At 53.2% G+C, this 21,139-nt stretch overlaps 11 protein-coding genes across 11 annotated transcripts; 3 read left to right on the plus strand and 8 right to left on the minus strand.

Annotated features, from left to right (window-relative positions):
* Positions 1-981: 981 nt before the first annotated feature.
* SNOG_01307 (hypothetical protein) lies at positions 982-4,726 on the plus strand. The gene is made up of 5 exons (XM_001791899.1): positions 982-1,392; positions 1,690-1,833; positions 1,885-1,994; positions 2,026-3,332; positions 3,382-4,726. The coding sequence occupies exons 1-5, from the start codon at positions 1,134-1,136 to the stop codon at positions 4,541-4,543; spliced, it is 2,982 nt and encodes a 993-aa protein (XP_001791951.1). The 5' UTR covers positions 982-1,133; the 3' UTR covers positions 4,544-4,726.
* Positions 4,727-5,536: 810 nt separating this feature from the next.
* Positions 5,537-6,035, minus strand: SNOG_01308 (hypothetical protein; the record flags this gene model as incomplete). Its single annotated transcript, XM_001791900.1, has 2 exons — positions 5,537-5,636; positions 5,803-6,035. The coding sequence occupies 2 exons, from the start codon at positions 6,033-6,035 to the stop codon at positions 5,537-5,539; spliced, it is 333 nt and encodes a 110-aa protein (XP_001791952.1).
* Positions 6,036-7,665: 1,630 nt separating this feature from the next.
* SNOG_01309 (hypothetical protein) lies at positions 7,666-8,184 on the minus strand (the record flags this gene model as incomplete). Its single annotated transcript, XM_001791901.1, has 2 exons — positions 7,666-7,919; positions 8,052-8,184. The coding sequence occupies 2 exons, from the start codon at positions 8,182-8,184 to the stop codon at positions 7,666-7,668; spliced, it is 387 nt and encodes a 128-aa protein (XP_001791953.1).
* Positions 8,185-8,919: 735 nt separating this feature from the next.
* On the minus strand, positions 8,920-9,605 carry SNOG_01310 (hypothetical protein; the record flags this gene model as incomplete). The annotated part of the gene is made up of 2 exons (XM_001791902.1): positions 8,920-9,502; positions 9,544-9,605. 2 exons carry the CDS (start codon positions 9,603-9,605, stop codon positions 8,920-8,922), a joined length of 645 nt encoding a protein of 214 aa, XP_001791954.1.
* Positions 9,606-9,903: 298 nt separating this feature from the next.
* SNOG_01311 (hypothetical protein) lies at positions 9,904-11,474 on the minus strand (the record flags this gene model as incomplete). The annotated part of the gene is made up of 2 exons (XM_001791903.1): positions 9,904-11,299; positions 11,366-11,474. The coding sequence occupies 2 exons, from the start codon at positions 11,472-11,474 to the stop codon at positions 9,993-9,995; spliced, it is 1,416 nt and encodes a 471-aa protein (XP_001791955.1). The 3' UTR covers positions 9,904-9,992.
* Positions 11,475-12,479: 1,005 nt separating this feature from the next.
* SNOG_01312 (hypothetical protein) lies at positions 12,480-14,558 on the minus strand (the record flags this gene model as incomplete). The annotated part of the gene is made up of 3 exons (XM_001791904.1): positions 12,480-14,069; positions 14,108-14,295; positions 14,327-14,558. The coding sequence occupies 3 exons, from the start codon at positions 14,556-14,558 to the stop codon at positions 12,480-12,482; spliced, it is 2,010 nt and encodes a 669-aa protein (XP_001791956.1).
* A 1,209-nt stretch (positions 14,559-15,767) lies between these two features.
* SNOG_01313 (hypothetical protein) lies at positions 15,768-15,965 on the minus strand (the record flags this gene model as incomplete). Its single annotated transcript, XM_001791905.1, has 2 exons — positions 15,768-15,866; positions 15,897-15,965. The coding sequence occupies 2 exons, from the start codon at positions 15,963-15,965 to the stop codon at positions 15,768-15,770; spliced, it is 168 nt and encodes a 55-aa protein (XP_001791957.1).
* Positions 15,966-16,125: 160 nt separating this feature from the next.
* SNOG_01314 (hypothetical protein) lies at positions 16,126-16,484 on the plus strand (the record flags this gene model as incomplete). The annotated part of the gene is made up of 2 exons (XM_001791906.1): positions 16,126-16,299; positions 16,347-16,484. 2 exons carry the CDS (start codon positions 16,126-16,128, stop codon positions 16,482-16,484), a joined length of 312 nt encoding a protein of 103 aa, XP_001791958.1.
* Positions 16,485-17,202: 718 nt separating this feature from the next.
* On the minus strand, positions 17,203-19,077 carry SNOG_01315 (hypothetical protein; the record flags this gene model as incomplete). The annotated part of the gene is made up of 3 exons (XM_001791907.1): positions 17,203-17,413; positions 17,466-18,600; positions 18,648-19,077. The coding sequence occupies 3 exons, from the start codon at positions 19,075-19,077 to the stop codon at positions 17,203-17,205; spliced, it is 1,776 nt and encodes a 591-aa protein (XP_001791959.1).
* Positions 19,078-19,453: 376 nt separating this feature from the next.
* SNOG_01316 (hypothetical protein) lies at positions 19,454-20,070 on the plus strand (the record flags this gene model as incomplete). Its single annotated transcript, XM_001791908.1, has 2 exons — positions 19,454-19,497; positions 19,599-20,070. The coding sequence occupies 2 exons, from the start codon at positions 19,454-19,456 to the stop codon at positions 20,068-20,070; spliced, it is 516 nt and encodes a 171-aa protein (XP_001791960.1).
* Positions 20,071-20,462: 392 nt separating this feature from the next.
* On the minus strand, positions 20,463-20,771 carry SNOG_01317 (hypothetical protein; the record flags this gene model as incomplete). The annotated part of the gene is made up of 2 exons (XM_001791909.1): positions 20,463-20,530; positions 20,696-20,771. 2 exons carry the CDS (start codon positions 20,769-20,771, stop codon positions 20,463-20,465), a joined length of 144 nt encoding a protein of 47 aa, XP_001791961.1.
* Between the last annotated feature and the right edge of the window lie 368 nt (positions 20,772-21,139).

Here is a 21,139-nt window from a genome sequence, read left to right on the forward strand (position 1 = left end):
GGGCGCCGTTTTGAGGAGCAAACAAATGCAGGCCCCTGGCGGCAGAGTCGCTTAGGGTGCGGAAGTGCTGGGAGATGCGATACAGAAGAGGTCGGGGATGGATATTGCGTCTGTGCAACGCATCGTGGGTCGAATTGTGGGTTGCGAAAATTGTGTATTTCCCTCACTGCACGTTATGGATGGCGTGGGGAGAGTGGCTCGCACGAGGGCAGAGGCCGAAGCCGCCGGCTGCAGAGAGCGCCCAGCAGCGAAAAAAATGCCTCGCTCTGGAGCAGGCAGGACCAGCAAGCCAAGGTGCGCAACAGTGCGAAGCTTTTCTCATGCTGAGTGCAGAAGCTTGACGCACGGCGTCGCAGGCGTTGCAGCCTTTCCCAGTAAGGCGTGCTGGCGAGGCGTGGAGGTGAAGTGTTGTGACGAACTAGGACGGCATCCCTGCTGCTCGCTGGGGATGCTCAGGCTTAATTTCGAAGCACCCGCTTGGCCGCTTGCGGACGCGCTACGCGGGCTGGCAGATGGGAAATGGCCGCGCTGGGCGAGTGCGCATATTTGCAGATACAGTTGTGCATTGAGCCGTTGGGACAAGACAATTGCGCGCAGTCGGATGCTGGCGGGCGAGCGTGGTACAGTGGTACAGTGTTGCTGCGCGCCCACGGTCAGCAGCGGTGGCAGCGCGTCATCGGCCGTGGACGCGGGCATTCTAGTCGATCTTTCCAATATCGACGGGCCTTGGGAAAGCCGATGCATCATCGCGTGCGCACGGCCCCAGCACCTTGCAAAGGCTGCCGGCGCTCGGCTTCCCCCAAGGGCCCCAACGCCCCAACCACTGATACCGTACTGACCGTGGTAGCTTCATTTGCGCGATTTACAGGCGGTCGGTGCGCGCTCAGATTTTTTCCTGGTTCGTCTCCAGCGGCTGCCGCCAACGCTATATATCTCGCCTGTCGCACCTTTCTCTACTTTTTCACAGAGGAGGCCTTGCTCACACGATACCTACGCTGAGCTCGCTCGACCTTCGACAATACACCCAACCACCTTCCACCCGCCCGGTCGCGTGGAGCCTTCTCTGTGCATGAGAATATCGACCTAGTCGTCACCACTGTCGTCGACCCTTAATACCCAGCATTCTTTCCAGCATGGCGCCCAACGACGATGTTGAGCGGCCTCGCGCCAGCTCTGCTGCTGAGCGGCAGAAGTCCATTGTCTCCATGACCGAGTTCGAGGGCATGGACGAGTACACGGCGCTTCAAAAGTACATCCTCTTCTACCGCGACACGCGCACCAACCCGCACGCCGAGAAGACCGTCAAGAAGAAGGCCTGGTGGCAGTTCTGGAAATCAGGCTCCGCCACGGCCGCCACACCCATTGAGGACTCCGGTGCCGTCCCCGACGAGCGTAAGTTATTTCCCATCATCATCATCCCCTCATCCCGCACCTGCATTGCATCACATCGGGTCAGCCGTCCGCGACCGCATCCTTTGTTTTGCGCGTCTCGATACGCTTCCGGTGGCTGCTCGCGGCGGCCCGTGCTCAAGCTCTTAGCTTGCGAACGCAAGCTTGCTGCAGCCATGGTGGACCCAATCAGGGGCGACCCACCCTCGCGCAGCGTCTCCACCAAACTATCGCCCGCCGTGCAGCATGCGAGATGAGCACCGCGATCCTTCAGAGCAAACATACTAACTTGCATCGCAGTGGTCAACACCCAGCTTCGCTCCGGTCTCACTTCGCAAGACGTCGAAACCCGTCGCAAGCGTTATGGCTACAACGAGATCTCGTCTGAGAAGACGAACCTCCTCAAGCAGTTTCTCGGTTACTTCACTGGTCCCATTCTCTACGGTATGCATCCCTGCACAAAGTCTGCGCAAGCGCACCACTAACGTCCACTAGTCATGGAGCTCGCTGCTCTTCTCGCTGCCGGTCTCCAGGATTGGGTAGACTTCGGTGTCATTTGCGGTATCCTGTTGCTCAACGCCATTGTCGGTTGGTACCAGGAGAAAGCAAGCCGCTGATGTCGTCGCTTCGCTCAAGGGTGACATTGCCATGAAGGCAATCGTCGTCCGTGACAACCAGCAACAGACCATTCTCGCCCGTGAGCTCGTCCCCGGTGACATTGTCGTCGTCGAGGAGGGTGCTTCCGTTCCCGGTGATGTCCGTCTTATCTGCGACTACGACCACCCCGAGGACTTCGAACTGTACATGAAGCTCAAGGAAGAGGACAAGTTCCATGATGCCGACCCTGATGATGAGAAAGACGAGGACGTTGACGAGGAGAAGTTCGACGAGGAGAACCCCATTACCCAGGGCCACGCTCTTGTTGCTTGCGATCAGTCTTCCATCACCGGTGAATCCCTCGCTGTCGAGAAGTACATGGGAGAAATCGCCTACTACACCACTGGTTGCAAGCGCGGCAAGGCCTACGGTATTGTCATTGCCACTGCTAAGCACTCTTTCGTCGGTCGCACTGCTTCCCTTGTCCAGGGCGCCCAGGACCAGGGTCACTTCAAGGCTATCATGAACTCTATCGGTACGGCGCTCCTCGTCTTGGTCATGTTCTTCATCCTCTTGGCCTGGATCGGTGGTTTCTTCCGTCACATTCCCATCTCCGTCGCTCGTGAGGGTACCGACAAGTCCGTCACCCTTCTCCACTACGCTTTGATCATGTTCATCGTCGGTGTCCCAGTCGGTCTTCCCGTCGTCACCACCACCACCCTCGCTGTCGGTGCTGCCTACCTCGCTGAGCAGAAGGCTATTGTCCAGAAGCTCACCGCCATTGAGTCCCTTGCCGGTGTCGACGTTCTCTGCTCTGACAAGACCGGTACCCTCACTGCCAACCAGCTGTCTCTTCGTGAGCCTTACGTCGCTGAGGGCCAGGATGTCAACTGGATGATGGCTGTTGCCGCTCTTGCGTCTTCCCACAACCTCAAGTCCCTCGACCCCATCGACAAGGTTACCATCCTTACCATTCGCCGCTACCCCAAGGCTCGTGAGATCCTCAACATGGGCTGGAAGACCGAGAAGTTCACCCCCTTCGACCCTGTCTCCAAGCGTATCACTGCCATCTGCCACATGGGTGGTGACAAGTACGTCTGCGCCAAGGGTGCCCCCAAGGCCATTGTCAACCTTGCCAACTGCGATGAGGAGACTGCTCGCCTCTACAAGGAGAAGGCTGCTGAGTTCGCTCGCCGTGGTTTCCGTTCGCTCGGTGTCGCCTACCAGAAGAACGACGGTGACTGGATCCTCCTTGGTCTCATGTCCATGTTCGACCCTCCCCGTGAGGATACCGCTCAGACGATTGTTGAGGCTCAGCAGCTCGGTGTTCCCGTCAAGATGTTGACGTAAGTTATTCACTCTAATCTCTTCAATTCTCAGCTAACATGATCACAGTGGTGACGCTATTGCCATTGCCAAGGAGACCTGCAAGATGCTTGCTCTCGGAACCAAGGTCTACAACTCCACCAAGCTCATTCACGGCGGTCTCACCGGTACTACCCAGCACGACCTTGTCGAGCGCGCCGACGGTTTCGCCGAAGTCTTCCCCGAACACAAGTACCAGGTCGTAGAGATGTTGCAGCAGCGTGGTCACTTGACTGCCATGACCGGAGACGGTGTCAATGACGCCCCTTCGCTCAAGAAGTCTGACTGTGGTATTGCTGTCGAGGGTTCCACCGAGGCTGCTCAGGCCGCCGCTGATATCGTCTTCCTTGCCCCTGGTCTGTCTACGATCGTCTTGGCCATCAAGACTGCCCGCCAGATTTTCCAGCGTATGAAGGCCTACATCCAGTACCGTATCGCCCTCTGCTTGCACTTGGAAGTCTACCTCGTCACCTCCATGATCATCCTCAACGAGACCATCCGCGCCGAGCTTATTGTCTTCCTCGCCCTGTTCGCTGATTTGGCTACCGTTGCCGTTGCCTACGACAACGCCCACTCTGAGCCCCGCCCTGTCGAGTGGCAATTGCCCAAGATCTGGCTGATTTCCGTCATCCTTGGTCTCTTGCTCGCTCTCGCTACATGGGTCATCCGCGGAACTCTGTTCCTTCCCAACGGTGGTATCATTGTCAACTTCGGTGCTATCCAGCCCATCCTGTTCCTCGAGGTTGCTCTCACTGAGAACTGGTTGATCTTCGTTACCCGTGGTGGAAAGACTTTCCCCTCCTTCCAGCTTGTCGGTGCCATTCTCGGTGTCGATGCTCTCGCTACCATCTTCACCCTCTTTGGCTGGATGTCAGGTCACCCTTACCAGACCAACCCCCCTACCATCAACAGCAAGTTCCGTGATGACGGCTGGGTCGACATTGTCACCGTTGTCCTCATCTGGGCTTACTCCATTGGTGTGACCATCATCATTGCCATCGTCTACTACCTGCTCAACGCCATCCCATGGCTCGACACCCTCGGCCGCAAGGACCGCCACAGGAAGAACCCTCACATCGAGAACATGATCTCTGCTCTTAGCAAGCTGTCTCTCGAGCACGGAACTGACAAGAACGGCACCACCCGCTACGTCCTTGCTCCCCGCGCTGTTGAGGAGGAGGAGGATGATTAGATGTGTGCGCCTTACGATAGCGATGTGTAGTTGGATACGTATGACGGTATAGGGTTTCGCGAGCCCACCGACTCTTGTCACTATTGCAAGAGTCTAATTTCTAATCGCTGTCTTTACTAGTCTTCGATGTATACCAAGAAGCATAATTTCATTACTGTAACTGAATCCAATTGTCAAGATGTTAACGCTCCTCTCCGTGACCCGCATCGTGATCCATTCCTGCCTCACTTTCCAATTTCCACACTGCGCCAATTCATAACCTGATCCACTTGTGAAAAACTCTACCTCGCGCCGACGATCGCTGTTTCATCGTCTTGGACATTTGCACTATCTCTGAGGCTTAAAGACTCTGGACCCTCCTTCACCGGCTGCCCCATGCCTTGTCTCCATCACGAACCATCACACTATCGTTCGGTCCCAAGAAACGCGCTTTCCAGCCACCTTCCCAGGTGCCCCAGCCCGCGTCTTGAAGCCTCAAACTGAGGCACTCGCGCACCGCGAATCTCCCCGGAACTAGCAGCACATTGGTATCCACCCTAGGCCTGAACACGGGCCTAGGCTGATTGGCAGTCATTTTACCTTCCGGTGGAGCTAATGCACCCCCGCTACGCTTGTGCACAATTGGCGAATGCAAACTAGGTATTTGCTGTTTGTGAACGGTGTATTCCCGTGGAGGTGGTGGTGGATTGCCACAAGCGGGGTAGCTTCTTGCGTGCGAACGAGTGCAGGTGTGTGTGGAATTGGGCCAATGAAGAGGTTGAGAATGTTTTCTTGATGACGGTTTACAGTACGGCTTGATTGAAGAGAGAGATACGCGGGACAATGGACCGACCGAGATTGCGCATCGGACGATGCGCCGCCATGCACAATTCCCCCCCCCCCCCCCCCCCCCATCCAACGTGCACAGTGACATTTCATCGCGCGTCCCTTTTGCTTTTCTTTCCCCTGGTCTTTGTTCGCGAATCGCGTGGGGTCAACATGGCTAACCTGCCTTCACCCGTCGCGATATCGGGCCTTTCTGTCGTTACATGCGCCGCCAAGGGGATGGGTGATGAAGAGCGTCCCGTCGCAGGCCCCCAGGTCTTTCCAATACCTGGGCAATAAATAATTAAGTTACACGTGTGATGGGTTGGCATGCGAAACAGTGACATTATTCAAGACTTTTCTTGAGTGATGCTTGTAAATGTCTGGGCGCAATGCATGGGCCATCCGCGGACGTGATTGTTTCATTACAGTGAACATGTTCGGCAATCACACACGTCAAATGTCGCGGAGGAGGATGAGGAGTGCATGGATAGGTGACGTCTGATCGGCGCGGCTGAAGGCCAAAACGATACACAGAATTTCGCGACGTTGGGGTTGATTTGGCCGCGCCACCGATGTCATGGACGGATGGGGACTGTTGTTCCTGGCGAATGCGAGCATGGGGTAGAGATAAGCGATGGCTGGGGTCAGACGTGTGAGGTCGGAGGTTGGGTTGGGTAGACGTCATGGTGAGATAGGGAAGTGCAGCAAGGTGTGTATACACCATGTAGGTAGATGCAGGTGAATGCAGTTCATTGAGTTTTGCTGGCTTTTGCGCGATTACGGATGATGTCTTATCGATGGTCGGCGCGTGAAGTGAGCACTCTATTTGGGTCACCTCTGCTATCTTCAACTTGCAATTTTCAGAGTACGGGGTGCTGTGTTACCATCCATATCTATGAGAGATGTATTTCGAGGCCTAATATACTTCGCAGTAGGTACTCTTGCATCTAGGACCTCTGGCATGCCTTCTCTGCCTTGACTACCTTGCGGCGCCTTGTTGACTCACCGTGTCCCTTCGTATTACGAACCAAAACTTCAACAACATTCCATCCTAACCTCCAACTTCGTAGGATGAGCGGAATGGTTTTCAGCCTCATGTAGGTGACGCAGTCCAGGATGCCTGGTGAGGCTGAGCATGGCATACCATCACAGAGACGTTGACACGCGCGTGCTACCATGGGAATATCCAGTTTCCACTGCGGGTACAAGGCATAACTTCGCATCACTCGAGTCAAATGAATTTGGCAATGTCCACGCATTCCTATCCTGGGAGACCATGGCGAACAGAGACGTATTGACCTTGACCATCGGAGATTGAATCAGAGATCTCGAGAGGACTTTGATTTGCAGAGAGTAAAGACAGGCCTGTCTCGTATCCATGATTGGCCCGTCACATTGCCAGCACAACTCGTGCTTGCAGGACTATTCGCAAAGACCTTATCATGTATCACTTCGATTGAGACCGCAGCTCCAGTCGCTCGGATATAATTACTAGTCTGGCTCGTGATTTCCCATGTGCGCTCGGCTTCACATACTTTCACTCGCTGGGCCTTCACCAGATACGCGCTTGGGGTCTCTGCAGTCATTATAGCATTCCAAGATGACTGGACATGGCAGTCCATGTTCCGTTTTACGAATTCTGCCTGGTACCAGATTATGGTTAGGCTGCTTGTGTTGGTGAATTGCTATTTCTGCACTACTATTATTCGCCATCCTTTGACGATTTACGAATCTGGCTTCAAGTCATAAGGGCCTATGCAGGCTTTGGAATATTATTAGTGGGGTTGGAATGAAAAAGGGGGAGCAGGCGAGCCGTTCTCACACTTGAGGGGACGAAGTATATGATTAACTGTGTAGGGGAAAGAGATCATAGTTGAAGATAACAACGCTGAGCTGAAGTGTATGTCTGCGTTTATGCTACCACTTTCGCTCTGCTGCGTAGACGCAATGCTACTAGGAAGATCCGATGGCAAAAGATCATGCGCACATGCCTCACACCCAAGCTGCCCATTGTAGCTTTGGAAGTATCATTGTAGCACGACCGCTTCCCAGTTAACATCTCGACTTTTGGCTCTGCCATCCATAATGGATATAGCATTCACTCATTAGCCTGTAATGACTGCCCGGGACGTGTCTTAGAACAAGTGGGACCGAGCTAGGAGAAACTACTGTTATGATATCACCAACAGCCGCAGCAGCTGGCACGACACCCATCACGCCCTTGAGAGAGTGAGCAAACCTTCGAACACATTGCTAAAAGGTATTTCGAAAGATTGGAGGTGCAGCAGATCCTCCCGTGTCTGTGGCTGTTTTCTTCAACAGATCATCTTCCCTCCACGACTGTAACATTTATCCAATGGGTCGAATCGTATATCAACAACGACTGATGTCGAGAACGCTTCTTCATGGGTTTCACCAGCATATGGGTAGTCATGTTCCAGTGCCCCATCCATCCAGGATCGTAGCGCCTCAGCGTCAAATTGTTCGCAGATGAAAGACAAGCGGGAGATTTTGTGCGCACGATAACACTCTACGAGCAGGTCTGGTCCATTCATGACAGGCGGATTTCCTCTTAGCCTGTTGCATGCATCATAGGCCCTCATTATAGAGACGCTATCTAGAGTCTTCGTAAGGGGCTTGACAGTGATTCTGTTACTCTAGTCTGGGACCCAGGAAGGCACAAAGATATTCTGTGACTCACCTTGCATTTGCGCAGAGTCTGGCGCATGGTGCACCACGAAGCCTAAGATATCTAGATTGTGGTTTTTGCGCAAGTAGAGTTTGGCAAGATCCATATAAACCTGTTCAGTGGTGCGGGTGTAGTCAGGTGACATTTCGCATGCACTCAGATCAGTTGCTAGGTTCGTGGGGCGTAGATCTTATCTCGTGGATCTGCGCTTTTCGTATTCCGAGACGATTGACATAGGTCGATGAGCCGTGTCGTTCTTGAGCGATCGTTGGCAGACGAACCATCAAGTCGGCGAAATCCGCTTAGTCGCGCTGCTGAGCCTCCCATGCCGATATTGCGGACAAAATCGAGGTTTGGTGTTTCATGGCCAAAGTAGAGATGACCAAAGTAAACAGTGGCTGGTAGCTGCACCTTATCGAAGCGGTGAGATTCGCAATAAAACCATGTCATTGCTGGACCTGTCACCTCCTGCGTGATCCAGGCGTGTAGCCAATACTTTGAGTTGAAAATCTTGTTTGTTCCCGTCAATGTTGTATATGTTGGCGTGCCGGATTTATTGGAAATAGAATGTCATCTCTTGGGAGACACATAGTGGAATGTCATGTACATTTCATATCCGCCTGTCATAAATAAAATTTAAATAAGTCTAACGAATCCATGAGGAGGCTTGTCGCATTCTTGCACCCCCTAGTCCATATGAGGGCTTTCAGGCTCTCTTCAAAACTCAGGTGATCATCGCCTGTTCGACACCGCATCCGGATAAGAGGACTGAAATGTCAATGCAATGTATTTGCCTCTATAAGGCAGCTATATAATCACCCGCTGCTTCAATCAGTTTTACTCCAATACTCCAGCAAACTTAACATTCAATCCGCAACCCTCACTCGGTGCCCAACTCCAAAACCTTGTCAAGAACTGATCGCCAAAACTTCTCGTCCTCCATAGAATGCTCGAGCCAATCTCCACCAAAGCTCTGGCAAAGCTGCAGTGGGTACTGCTCTCGGATCTTACTCAGTACCATCATGTCCGCCTCGACAGCATTCCGGCCTCGGATATCCGTGAGGCGACTTCGCAACTCCCGCCTCGCTACCACATCAGGATTCTCTCCCTTCGCCACTGGCGCACGGTCGAAGCCGTAGAATTTGTTGCGCAGATATCGCATGATTGGCTTGCGCGCGCGCGGATCGTCGAGCCCAGTAGCGCCGTTCTTCGCCTCTGGGAGTCCGATTACTGGTGAATTTGTGACTTTCTTATCGCTTTTTCGGAGCGCCTTGCGATCTTCCATGTCGTGTGGTGGTGTGTCGAGGACGAGCCAGTCTCCCGTGCCGTCTTCCTTGAGGTCGCCATCGGTTGTGGTACGAAGTGGCCCTTTTTCATGGTCGAGCTTGCTAGAGTAATGTTGGATGCCATCTGGGAGGCGTGGACGCCGAGGTGGGATATCTGGAGACGACATTAGAGAGGCACTGATAGATGTAGTGAATGCTAAGGTGACTTGCCTTCATACATTGTTTCTTCTTCGATAGTGGAAGACACGATAGGGGCCTGTTTGGCTTCGTTGTTGGACATATTGCCAAGTGGATATGGCTGGGCCTATCCTGGTCGACGCGAATTGTTTGTCTGGGAGCCTATAGGTGAACTAGACAAACGTAAAACCGGACGGCTACGCACGCGCTACTCGTTGTGCGGATAATCAGATGCTACCGTGGTAAAGTTGTTGTGAGCGAAAGGACCCTGATCCAAACTTTATGGTGATTTGATTAGTGCGGAGTGGTCGATAAGTCAAGCTGTGGTGTCCATCTGGATATAGTGAGTGGTATGTGAATCGACACAATTTTCACGGCTGACACAATCGTACGCAATCAATCACATGGTTGACATGGCCATTGGAATTATGAAATCCTGCTTGCAATAAACTGCGACTGTCACCAGATATACTAAGCGCCACTTTTGAGCCTAGATCCAGTCCGACGGGCTCTTCAGTCCTAATCTTGTGCTTTCGCCCTCAGTCTTCTTCGCTTTGTCGTTCACACTTTCTATCTCAAAGCCTGCGACCTTCTTATAAATGCGTCCAACTTCCTCCAACTCTTCTTTCGGAATCACGTCATACACGTTTTCAAAACCGTCTGGTGCTCGCTCTTCCGCCAACTGAAGGACATGATCAGGACCGTTTGCGCGATTTGCCATGACGATCTTAGCGGTTGGCGGCAATCGTTCCTGCTCATAAGCTTTCAGCGCTTCTTCGATTGTTGTGCTTGACGAAGTGGTAGATGAAAGGTGTTTGGCAAGCGTCTCCGCGTCGATAATGGCTTGTGACGCGCCGTTACTTCCGATAGGATACATTGCATGGGCAGAGTCGCCCAGCAAGGTCAATCGACCAAAGGTCCAATGTTCGACGGGGTCCCGGTCAGACATGGGAAACTCAAACACCTTCTCGGTGCTGTCGATCAAGTCTTTCATCTCTAATCCTCCACATCGCCAGCTTTCGAAAGGCCCCGCGAAGACATCTTTGTTGACTGACTTGGTCCAGTCCGTCTTTGGAGGCGTTGTATCCTCGTCATCCTTCTCACGTATGCGAAGCTCAGCGATCCAGTTTACTAGCGACTTCCCCTTGTCTGCTGACCTCCGAGAGATTGGGTATGCGATGAATTTCTGGTCAGCGTGGCCAGCCCACACCATACTTGCGCCGGTCAGATATTGATCACGCTCAATACAACCGCGCCATAGCATACAGCCGGAGAATTTCGGGGGACCTTCATTCGGGTAAAGGATGCGTCGTGCTGTGGAGTTGATACCATCAGCAGCAACCAAAATATCACCTGTCACGCTTGACTGCGCTGCAGGCACTCCATCCCTTCTTTGCGAAAATTGTGCTGTGATGGTCTTCTCGTTCTGCTCAAACCCAGTCAAAGCGTGGTTCAGGTGCAAAGCGTCATTGCCAAGTCGTTCCTTGACCGCACTCAGCAAGAGCATTTGGAACTCTCCACGATGAATGCTGAATTGAGGTACAGCATATCCTGCTGCTACACCGCGCTTCTCGCTCAGTATGCTATCGCCATGCCTGTTGTAGAAGTTCAGTTCTCGCGTCTGTATTCCGGTCTTCTCCAGCGCTTCCAGTAGTCCAAGGTTTCGCAAGATCAGTACTGCAGAAGGTTGCACATTGATACCGACGCCCAGCGTCGTCAATTGTGACGAAGCCTCGTAAATTTGGATGTTGGTGAATCCTGAGGCATGGAGTGCAAGCGCGGCAGTCAGGCCTCCGACTTAATTTGGAGCAACAAAGTTAGTGGGTGTTCGAGAGAAAATTCCTTGTCCAGGAAGCTACATACTGCCGGCGCCAGCAATGATTATTTTTGGTTGACTTTCAAGGTATGGCATGGCGATTGTGAAACCGTGGAAGCAATGTGGATCAGGGAAGAGGAATGAGGGTCGACGCATATTGACAGAATGTGGTGCTGTTTTTGAAGGCGTGGTCCTGGGCCGATTACGGCGCTACCAAGCCCATCGACATCCCGAGGTAGCTGCCGTTTTGAAGCCGGCGGTGGATTCGATTTTTCCGTGACTGCGGCCTCATTGCTATGCATATAGTGCATGTCAGCATTTAGATCCACCCTGAAACCCCTCCTGAAGAGAGCGGCCAGTGCAATGTCGATACAGATATGCTTGGTTGAAGAAGTTTCCCGGCCGACAGTTTGTGGTAGGTACGTTTTGAGTTCCAGAACGCCGATCTCGGCTGAGTTCGTGCCTACCGAAGAGGAGCAAGTCTATACAACTACAAAAATGTCTCATCGCTCAAAATCTTATACCGTAAAATCCCATCCACTTTGTCGGACGCTAGCAGGGGGCGGGAGCCTCTCTAGCTAGACGCAGTTTACGGTGGCTCCACCTCCACAGAGCTTACTTGTGTTAAGAAAGGACACGTTAGCAGTTTCAGCAAATTAGTGCTGATGAGTATTATCTAGTGTTATCTAAAGTTATCTAGGCAATGCTGCCCCCTGCTAGCGTTCGACAAAGTGGATGGAATTTTACGGTAGAACATACACACGAATTATTGGGTTCGATTTGCATTGGTAGTTTCTACTGGATAAATCACTGAAGTCCTCGCGTACTCATGGCCCTCAATTTCGGCCCGTAAAACCACAGCAACACCGGGCTGATCAAAGCAAGAAACAGAGTAAGAAAGGCCAACAAGCTATTTCCCCATCCTAAGCCCATCGTTTCATACATCTTCGGTGCAAAGAGAGGGAAGCTAAAGCCCATCATCGTGCGCATGAAGGCACCCACCGATGCCGCGGACGCCCCTCGTTGCTCTAAAATAGAATTGAAGCTCGTGACCAGTCTTTCCTCACGTGGCTCAGTCTAGAGCAATCAACAGCACAGCATGTTTCCAACGAACATAGTCCATTGGAAGCCAGTGAAATGGCAGGTCAACTATCTACTTCCTCAGAAGTCATCCACCGTCGGCTTTTTCCAATTAGCCATATCTATCTGCTCTGTGGCCTGCTGACCAGCGTCGTCCGTGTATCTCACGGAGAAAGAACCCCTCGGAGCACCACTGGCTATAAATGCGGCCTCTGCCGCCGTAGCCTCAATATTGTGGGCAATATCGTCCTGTCGGACAGTGCTCTGAATGTCCCCACCCCAAGGGCCCATAGCGGGCGTATGATTGAAATACGCCAAGTTGTCGGTGTTGATATGGCTGGCGTTCGGGTTGAAGACCCTAGAATTTGCGGCGGGATGGCCAGTGACGCGCGGATTCCGAATCCCGTTTCGAGAAGTATTGGGACGACCTTGACGATCGTTGGTGGCGGTCCGGTGACCATTGTTGGAGGCGGTCGCGTGCTGGCTGGCACCGAGTCCTGGTGTGGGGACGGGCTCTTGACCAGTGTTGTGAGACGAGTCAATAATACTCTCAACCTCTTCGTGATCGGCATGTTCGCCAGCATTATCGGTCTGTTGACCCTGTTCAAACGTTCGCTGTTGCGACCGCTGTTTTCGGCTAGCAAGCCAGGATTGGTATTGCGGCAAGGTGTAAAACCTGCCCGGTCGAGGTGGCATCGGCACTTCGTGGTTCTCATCCACCAAGCCTAGCCTCTGGTTCGCAACGAAGTGCTGCACGGCGACTCGCAGAAATGCGATCCCGGCTTTGGACCCGCCATTCTCAGGCAGGGGATTCGCGATTATCGCACGGCATTCATCGTCCTTTAGCCACGTGTGCTGGCTACGACAGTTAGCGCCACGGGGGCAAGGAGTGCCGCGGTAGCCAAAGACAGACATGCAAAGCCCGGGTCGACATTGCTCGTTGAGACCCATTTTCTTGCCGAAGACTTGACCTTCTGTCGGCCAGCCTTGACCGAAGGACGCCGGCACAGGACGTGGACCCTCTGCCGTCTGGGTGGTCTTGATCAGCCACTCGACGCGTTCCACGAGGTCGGTTGGCCCTTGGTCCATTTGCGCAGAAGAATCTGCATTTTGCGCAGAAGAATCTGCATTTTGCGCAGAAGAATCTGCATTTTGTGCAGCAGATGCTGCATAACTTGTCGGAGCACGACCACCGTTTGGCACGGCGACTGGACGCATTGGAGGTTTTTGCTTGTTCGGTACTTGACCAGCAGGAGGGAGATTCGGATAGTTGGAGCCTCCAGTACCGGGTCGCCCCGGGACGGCGTTGCGACCAGAGTTGTCGACAGGATCGCCAGCTTCATCTACGCTGGCAGGCACAGTAATTGTATTGTGCTTGCCGGTGCAGTGAGTGAGTATCGTCTGGTTTTGCACAGACCGAGCTGCCCAGCGAGAGTTGTCTGGAGCAGTGTGCGGCGTGGAAGCCGGTACAAGGTACGCGGTACCATTGGGGTTGATCGGCACAAATGACGTGCCAGTCTGTCCACGAATCTTCGCAGCTATGTGCGTCGCTTCGAATCGACCGAAGGACTCCTCTTGAGGATCAAAGGTTTGTCGGCTCATGCCAGCGATTATCTCGTCCAATTTGTCGTTGGAGAATCTCAGACGCGTAGTGCCTTTCAACCCAGTTAGCTATAGTCCACAAGAGTGTTTGAGTCAAAGAAACTTACTGTCGTCTGCCGCGCTACCATGATGGTCAGAGCGCCGGTCGCGGCTTGATCGTCGAGCATCCCGAGAACGGGAGCGCCGAGCATCTCGAGAATGAGAGCGCCGCCTGGTGTGGCGGGGAGGAGTAGGTGAGCGCCGCTCAGTGCGGCGAGGAGCATCTCGTGAACGAGAACGAGAAGGAGAGCGCCGCCTGGTGCGGCGGGGAGGAGTAAGGTGAGCGCCGCTTGTTGCGGCGATAGGCATCTCCAGAAGGAGAACGAGAAGGAGAGCGCCGCCTGGTGCGACGGGGAGGAGTGGGTGAGCGCCGCTCAGTGCGGCGAGGAGCATCTCGTGAACGAGAACGTGAGCGCCGCTCAGTGTAGCGAGGAGCATCTCGTGAACGAGAACGTGAGCGCCGCTCAGTGTAGCGAGGAGCATCTCGTGAACGAGTGCGATCGCGGGCGTCACGCCCATTGTCGTCACGACGTGACCGGTGGTGGCTGGTTGATCGACGTGAAGGATAATCGCGGTATCCCATGACGAGTACCCAATGCTTCACTTGAATTAGCACTGCGCCCACGGCTTTTGCAACGCAGAAAACTTTACCAGTTGTGTGTGCAGTTGAGGTCGATGAGGGAGGGGAAGCGGAGGGGGAGCACAAAAAGCTTTTTATCAGCTCCGCGACGCAAACGCGATTGGCGCTAGCCACAACTGGCCTAACGGCGTTGCCGCGACAGTAGGTGAGAGAGGCAGCTTGTTTCGCATGAATGTGTATGGTAGCGAAGCTTTGGTGTGAGGATTTATAGTCCAATTCCCTGGAAAGCGCACCCCTTCACTCTACATAGAAGGACGATCACCCACGCCCAAGTGCGTGACGAGATGGTGGCGTACAAGTGGTCGCATGTGTTTTTTTCGTAGCCTGTATCCATCAAATACAGCTGCTTGGTCGTGCCCGAGGAAGTCGTGTCATTTTAAGATGTATCAATCCTCAACCTAGGACTTCGGTGGTCGACAGTAGGGACCCAGGGCATAAGTCTCAATATCCTCTGTAGAGGAACGCATATGTAATGTATTCGCTCGAATTGCAGTAAGAAGTTCTCTGTCGTGTATCATTTGGCAGGTTAACAATTCAACTAACAGCAAATGTGGAGCTTGACGAGACGTCGTTGGAAGGAAGCAGACTACACAGGAGGGTGACCGTAGATGAAAGGGTAAAACTAGAAACGAATGTCAAGATGACTGGAATGGACTGAGATGGTAATACATAGCATCGCATGGACAAAGAAATGCTCGAAATCAAATGTAAACCACACCAGCAAGCTTCCAGAAGGAGGAGCACAACATCAATGAAATGATGCCGATGGACTTGAATTTTGCATTCGCTGGTTGGGAAAGACAATAAAAGGAAAATATATGCATGACAGACTCTAGAGATTAATACTTCGGGCACGCGCCAGGGTTCCTCAGATACCATAGGTAGGGTCTGTACTGTGGCGAATGTGACCCGGCATTAAGCTGTTCATACCAATCCTGGGCAACACTCTTCATGTCTGTGACTGTGCAGAATTATTCTGTGTAAACAGTAGAACCCTGCCGTAAAGTTGATCAGCGTTAGTGGGAATGGGTGAAGTTTAACGAGGGGACGTATTTACACCTTATTTTGGTCGAAGAAATTTAATCAAATTAGCCGATGAGCGCTCGCATTCGAATGTCAGTCAATTCGGCATGCTGTGTAGGTGCTACCTCGACGTCGCTGATGGTGGAAAGGAAAGCAGACGTCTTCTCGCTTAAGTCAGCTGAGGAAGACGCTACCCCGGAAAGTGCGCTGGGCATAGCCATCCGCCACCGACAGAGGATTTCCCAGGCCACATGGCGAGCCATGTTGTGGTGGAAATCGTTATGGGTTGCTTTTACGACAATGAACTGGTTCCGTTCGCCGCTTACTGTAATCCCAGATCTTGTTGTGGAGTTCCTTGGTCGCAGGTCAGGACGCAAATGCATTGCGCATCGTCCAAGCTAGCGTCTTCCTTGTTTCCACGACATGTGGCCGCCTCCTACAAACCTCATCTATCGCACAAGACAGCACTACTGCACGGTCAGTCTTGCTACCCATCTTTCTCCGTGTGTCCCGTACATCACTTGGGCCGACGTCTCTTACATTACCCCTCTCACGGGACGTCCATGGTGCCAGCGTTGGACGCCTGAGGTTGCTCTGGTAAGACACATTATCATGCCTGATTGCCTGCCTAACACGATACACAGATCGCCTTCCGAATAACGCATCGTACCAAGCTCGAAACACGCCTCATCTGTCGCCATCCCCGACTTGCCCAATCCATCGAGACTTTCCAACGTGGACCTAGAGACGAGCCCGAACATCACAACCGTAACAGGATTTAGACGTCGCGCCTGGTGCACGCTCGTGTTCGCGCACATTGAGATACCTTGCAGCGCTTGATTGGTCTCAAGGGAGCGTTGCAGTGGATGATTAGAATGCCTCAAATCAGTATTAAAAAGATCTGCAGAAGTATCAGCCTGCTCTACTAATACATATCTAAGCAGGCGTTCCATTTGGGTCAGGACAGTGCCACCATAGGAGCGCTCGTACGTCTTGGAGATAGAGTGCTGCAAGACCAAGCTAGAGGAGTTGCAGAAAAGCTGTACATCACAAATACCTTGTGCGTATGGTCGATCACAAGGAACAGTCTGCCCAGGAAAGGAATGAAGAGAGATAGGACTCACCGCTACCGAAATGAGATGGGTTCCCTGATTCAAAAACATCCATGATACTGGCTATGCCAAACCGCGGGTCTGGACGCCTAAAAGACGGCTCAGAAGCGCCAACTGAGGCTGTTAGCGATGCAATCAGCTACTACAAAGCCACTTAAAAAGAAGGGGTTGGCATGGCGCAACGCAACGCAACAACCAGATCCCACCATTGCTCGTGTACTAAGCGGCAAGTCTGTTGTAAAAGACATGGCCAGTGTGTGCGAGGGCTCATCCACGGTGACGCATTTCCTTGGATGCATAGTTCATGATTTCGGAATCTGGTTATACGGCACGATCAAATGGTGAACACTAGATTGTATTCAACTACCAAGCGCCGCATCTGCGGCAATTATCGGTGCTTCACCCACCACGGCCAGTCGACCAGCGCGGCGTTGATTACAGCCTCCTCTGGGTTCTCTTTAACCCAACCCAACGCATCCATGAGCGCAGAGAAATACGTCTTCTGCACCAAAGTCGGGCGCGCGGGCGGGTGGCAGCTCATTGGTGCGTCCTTCTGGGTCGCACCGTACCAAACAGAGTTTGGCTGGTGCATCTTTTCGCTGTTGATTGTCAGTTAAGGCGGCAAATGTCATTTGAGTGCATAGAACTCACCCGTTCTTGGCGCCGATCCAGGACGCGACGCGGCATGCCATAGCCTTGATCGTCTCATCTGGCTCCGTTCCGGCCATCTTCGACTGCACCATATCACGATGATAATTTGCTAGACGCCGGCCCTTCACTCTCAGCAAAAGCTCATGGGCAAAGAGCAGAATGAAGTCGGGATCGAGATTCCCAATGTCCACAAAGGTCTTCTGTGCTACGGCGAAGGCATTGGCCTCCATTTCCTTTTTGCGGTTCTTCACCTTCTCATCGACTAATCTGTCGATGATCGCGGCGGTGTCTGCACTGTTGGCCTGCACTAGGCCTTCGTCATACGCCTTGTTTAGGTTGTCATCCTTCTCATTCAACATGTGAACCTCGCGTTCGAGGGCGGCTTTAGCGGTCTCCTCGGCCATTTTTTCCGCGGCGTCAAGAGACACCAGCTTCTCGGTGTATTCCGACACAGTTTCGGTCAAAACCTTGCTGTTGGTTTGGATGGTCGTGAGCTCAGCCATCAGTTTGTCGCCACAGTCGGCAATGGATTCGGTAACCGCGGTGGTCGCGCTCTCGTCCTGTCTCTCGACTGCATTGCGCAACTCGTTGATTGCAGTGGACACCTTCGAAAGGACTTGCTCGATTCCACAAAAGTGTGCCGTGGACGACAAGGCATCTACTCTAGCCTGTTCCTGCTGGAGCTCGAGCCGAGCCGCAGCTATGTCTGATGATGCCGCAGCAAGGTCCTCACGCTCGGCGTTGTGTTTGACCAGCTCCTTTTCCAGGAAGTGTTTAGTATCGGCGCCTGCCTTTTTATTCGCTAGCACGGTCTTCACCAGCTGAATTCGCCGCGCCTTGTCTCTCCCCTCAAGGATCGATGTCGTCTTGGCCTGACGCTTGAGCAGTTGCATTGTGCCCTTCGGTGACAATGTCACCATACCGGTCTCGCCAGCGGCCTGGTCGTCGGTGAAGTCGCCCAGCTTGGGCTTTGTATCGTGCAAAATGCACCAGTATGCAATGTGCTCGCACAGGAGCTCGGCGTCGACCTTGATTGCGTCGTTGTATTCGACCGTGGTGGCTTCTAGGCCTCGTGTGGGTGGCTGCGGTTGAACCAATGTCCGCATCCCGTCAGCGTATTGCGGGCCGTATTCCCCTGTGGCAGTCAGCTTTCTGTCGTTATGAGCATGGAGAGACACTTACTTATCGCACGGGACCTGTCAAATACGACAAATCCGGAATCGACGGAGTATTCCCAGAGACTCTTTCTGTATTCGACCAAACAGATGGCTGTGTTGGGAAACATGATCTTCTCGATGTCATAATCGAGCTCGTCTGTGACCTGATCGCCCGCTCGCGGGCCTGGGTGCGCCGTAGTAGTGGCATTTGTGGCACTAGAGCCTGGGTCCTCCACGACCAACTCAGAGCTGGTGCTCGTGGTGCCGTTGCTTGCGCTCGCGTTCGAGCTTTGTTGCGCCTCAGGGTTGGCATTCTTGTTAGCGGGCTTTGGGCCCTGTGCGCTCGCGTTAGAGTTGGGTCGCGCCCAAGGTCGGGCATTCTTGTTGGCGGGCTTTGAGCCCAAAGATGATGATCGTGGGCGCGCTGTGGCACCATCGCCGCGTGGAAATTCCATGGTGAGGGCGGCGTGTCCTTGGACACCAGGACAGTCTATTTCACTGTCGAGAGTGGAAGGGAACCGCGTGGCTGGTTTCAAATCAACCATGTGCGTTGGTGTTGCGGTTACCGAGTAAAAAGTGCGGTACAATTCTTTTATCAACACGCAGTCTTGGCATAACACGCTGCGCAAACGCTCACACACACTAGGCTCAAAACGTGCACCATTGGTTGTTCGATGTGTCCAATCGCATGTTGTCGAGGGCAAATTTCATTCACAGCAAGGCAGAACATCACGAAGCGGTGCGGTCCACTCATAGGTCCAGACACAAAGGTTCTGTATCAACGGGTCATACTGACCCTGTCTAATCCCAGGTCATACGGCTAAGGAGGCTATGCCCCCGAGGCATCGTTCCCTGCCTCTCCAGCTCTGCTATTCGTGCTAATAGTTGTCTCTCTCTGTCCTTCTGTCTGTTATATTCCGCCTCGCTGCTATCCAGACGATAATGACGGGATCGATCATGAGACCTTTGTCGATAGGACTGGTTGCGGTCATGAGACCTTCGGGACCTCACTGGAGAGTCTGAGCGATCACGGCGATGTCGTCGATAGGACCGGCTGCGGTCTGGAGACCTTCGGGACCTCACTGGGGAGTCTGAGCGATCACGGCGATGTCGTCGTCGATGGGACTGGCTGCGGTCTGGAGACCTTTGTCGATAGGACGGGCTGCGGTCTGGAGACCTTCGGGACCTCACTGGGGAGTCTGAGCGATCACGGCGATGTCGTCGTCGATGGGACTGGCTGCGGTCTGGAGACCTTCGGGACCTCACTGGGGAGTCTGAGCGATCACGGCGATGTCGTCGTCGATGGGACTGGCTGCGGTCTGGAGACCTTCGGTGACGAATGGGGGAACGGTTACGCGACCTGGATCGAGATCGAGAATCCCTTGAGTCTGAGCGGTCACTGCGATTATGTGGCCCTTGGAAATGAGATCGGTCGCTGGGCGACTTAGATCGAGTGCGACCACGATGGTCGTCGCGGCTGCTACCACGATCAGGTTGCTGTGGTTGGACCGGAGCCGCGTTTGACAGGCAATGCGGCGTCTCTATTTGACAATTCTGAGGTATCGTGACGACAACATTGTCCAGTTCATGCGGGAAGCAGTCAAATTCGGTGTAACCCAGGCTCGACAAGATGCGTTGCTCGGGAGGCGACGGCTTCAATTGGACTCCACTTGGGATATAGCGAGACGATCTCTTCTTAGGGTCGGAGCCGACCACGATGAAGCGTTTCCAGAATTGCCTCGAGCAGTACATTCTCGGGCAGACCTAACCTTTCAGTAACTATTACACGATGGAGCGGAGGAACATACACGATTTGGATGCACTTCTTGGTCGTTGCATATCATGCATATGCAAAGTTCGGGCCCATGGTCCTCGGGGGCCACCCCACAGCGGAAACAAGCTCCTTTGCTATCGTCGCGCAGTGATGCGCCTATGGTACGGAGATGCGTCTCCAATTGGAACGTATTGAGTCCGATTATCTTGGCCGGAGGCAAATACATATGCGGCGGAAAATGTAGCCCATCTCGTTCTGGGTTAGCGAGGTTTGACATTGCCATGGGAATCTTTGCGTACCGTTCGCTGTCGTCTTCATCTCGTGAACGAATGGACGTTCGTCCATCGTGCCAGGCTTCCAGCGATTGCGCGCCATGATTGTGGTGAGTTGTCGAGGCACGGAAAACACAAAGGTGTTTGAGGGGACGGTTGGAAGGCGCGCTGCACTAGCGTAAATCAACGCTACTCTCATTTGGTCGAAACCTTGACCTCACCCGGGTAAGCAAAATGCATGTCAAACAATATTGTGATTCAGAAGGCTCTACGACGAGATCCATGGAGCGTTTCCAACGTAGACATGGTGATAAGCGGTATTATATGTGAACAGCCTGGTCTGGAACCGTGCAACAGTACTGCATGTATTAGTGGGCGTGCGGCAGAAACAGACAAGTGCTTTCAAGTGGCTCCTTCCAATAACGAGGCCTCCGTGCGCGCTTCACAGGGTGACTTCATCACCACCTAGGG

This window comes from Parastagonospora nodorum, assembly GCF_000146915.1.
Source record: "Parastagonospora nodorum SN15 chromosome Unknown scaffold_2, whole genome shotgun sequence".
In the NCBI taxonomy this organism is placed as follows: Eukaryota; Fungi; Ascomycota; class Dothideomycetes; order Pleosporales; family Phaeosphaeriaceae; genus Parastagonospora; species Parastagonospora nodorum.

What these genes read in the sequence shown, in the direction of transcription:
- SNOG_01307 (XM_001791899.1), top strand. Translation starts at nt 1,134, where the DNA reads ATGGCGCCCAACGACGATGTTGAGCGGCCTCGCGCCAGCTCTGCTGCT. An exon ending in TCGGTTGGTACCAGGAGAAA is followed by an intron (nt 1,995 to 2,025) that starts GCAAGCCGCTGA and finishes GCTTCGCTCAAG; the next exon opens with GGTGACATTGCCATGAAGGC. An exon ending in GTTCCCGTCAAGATGTTGAC is followed by an intron (nt 3,333 to 3,381) that starts GTAAGTTATTCA and finishes ACATGATCACAG; the next exon opens with TGGTGACGCTATTGCCATTG.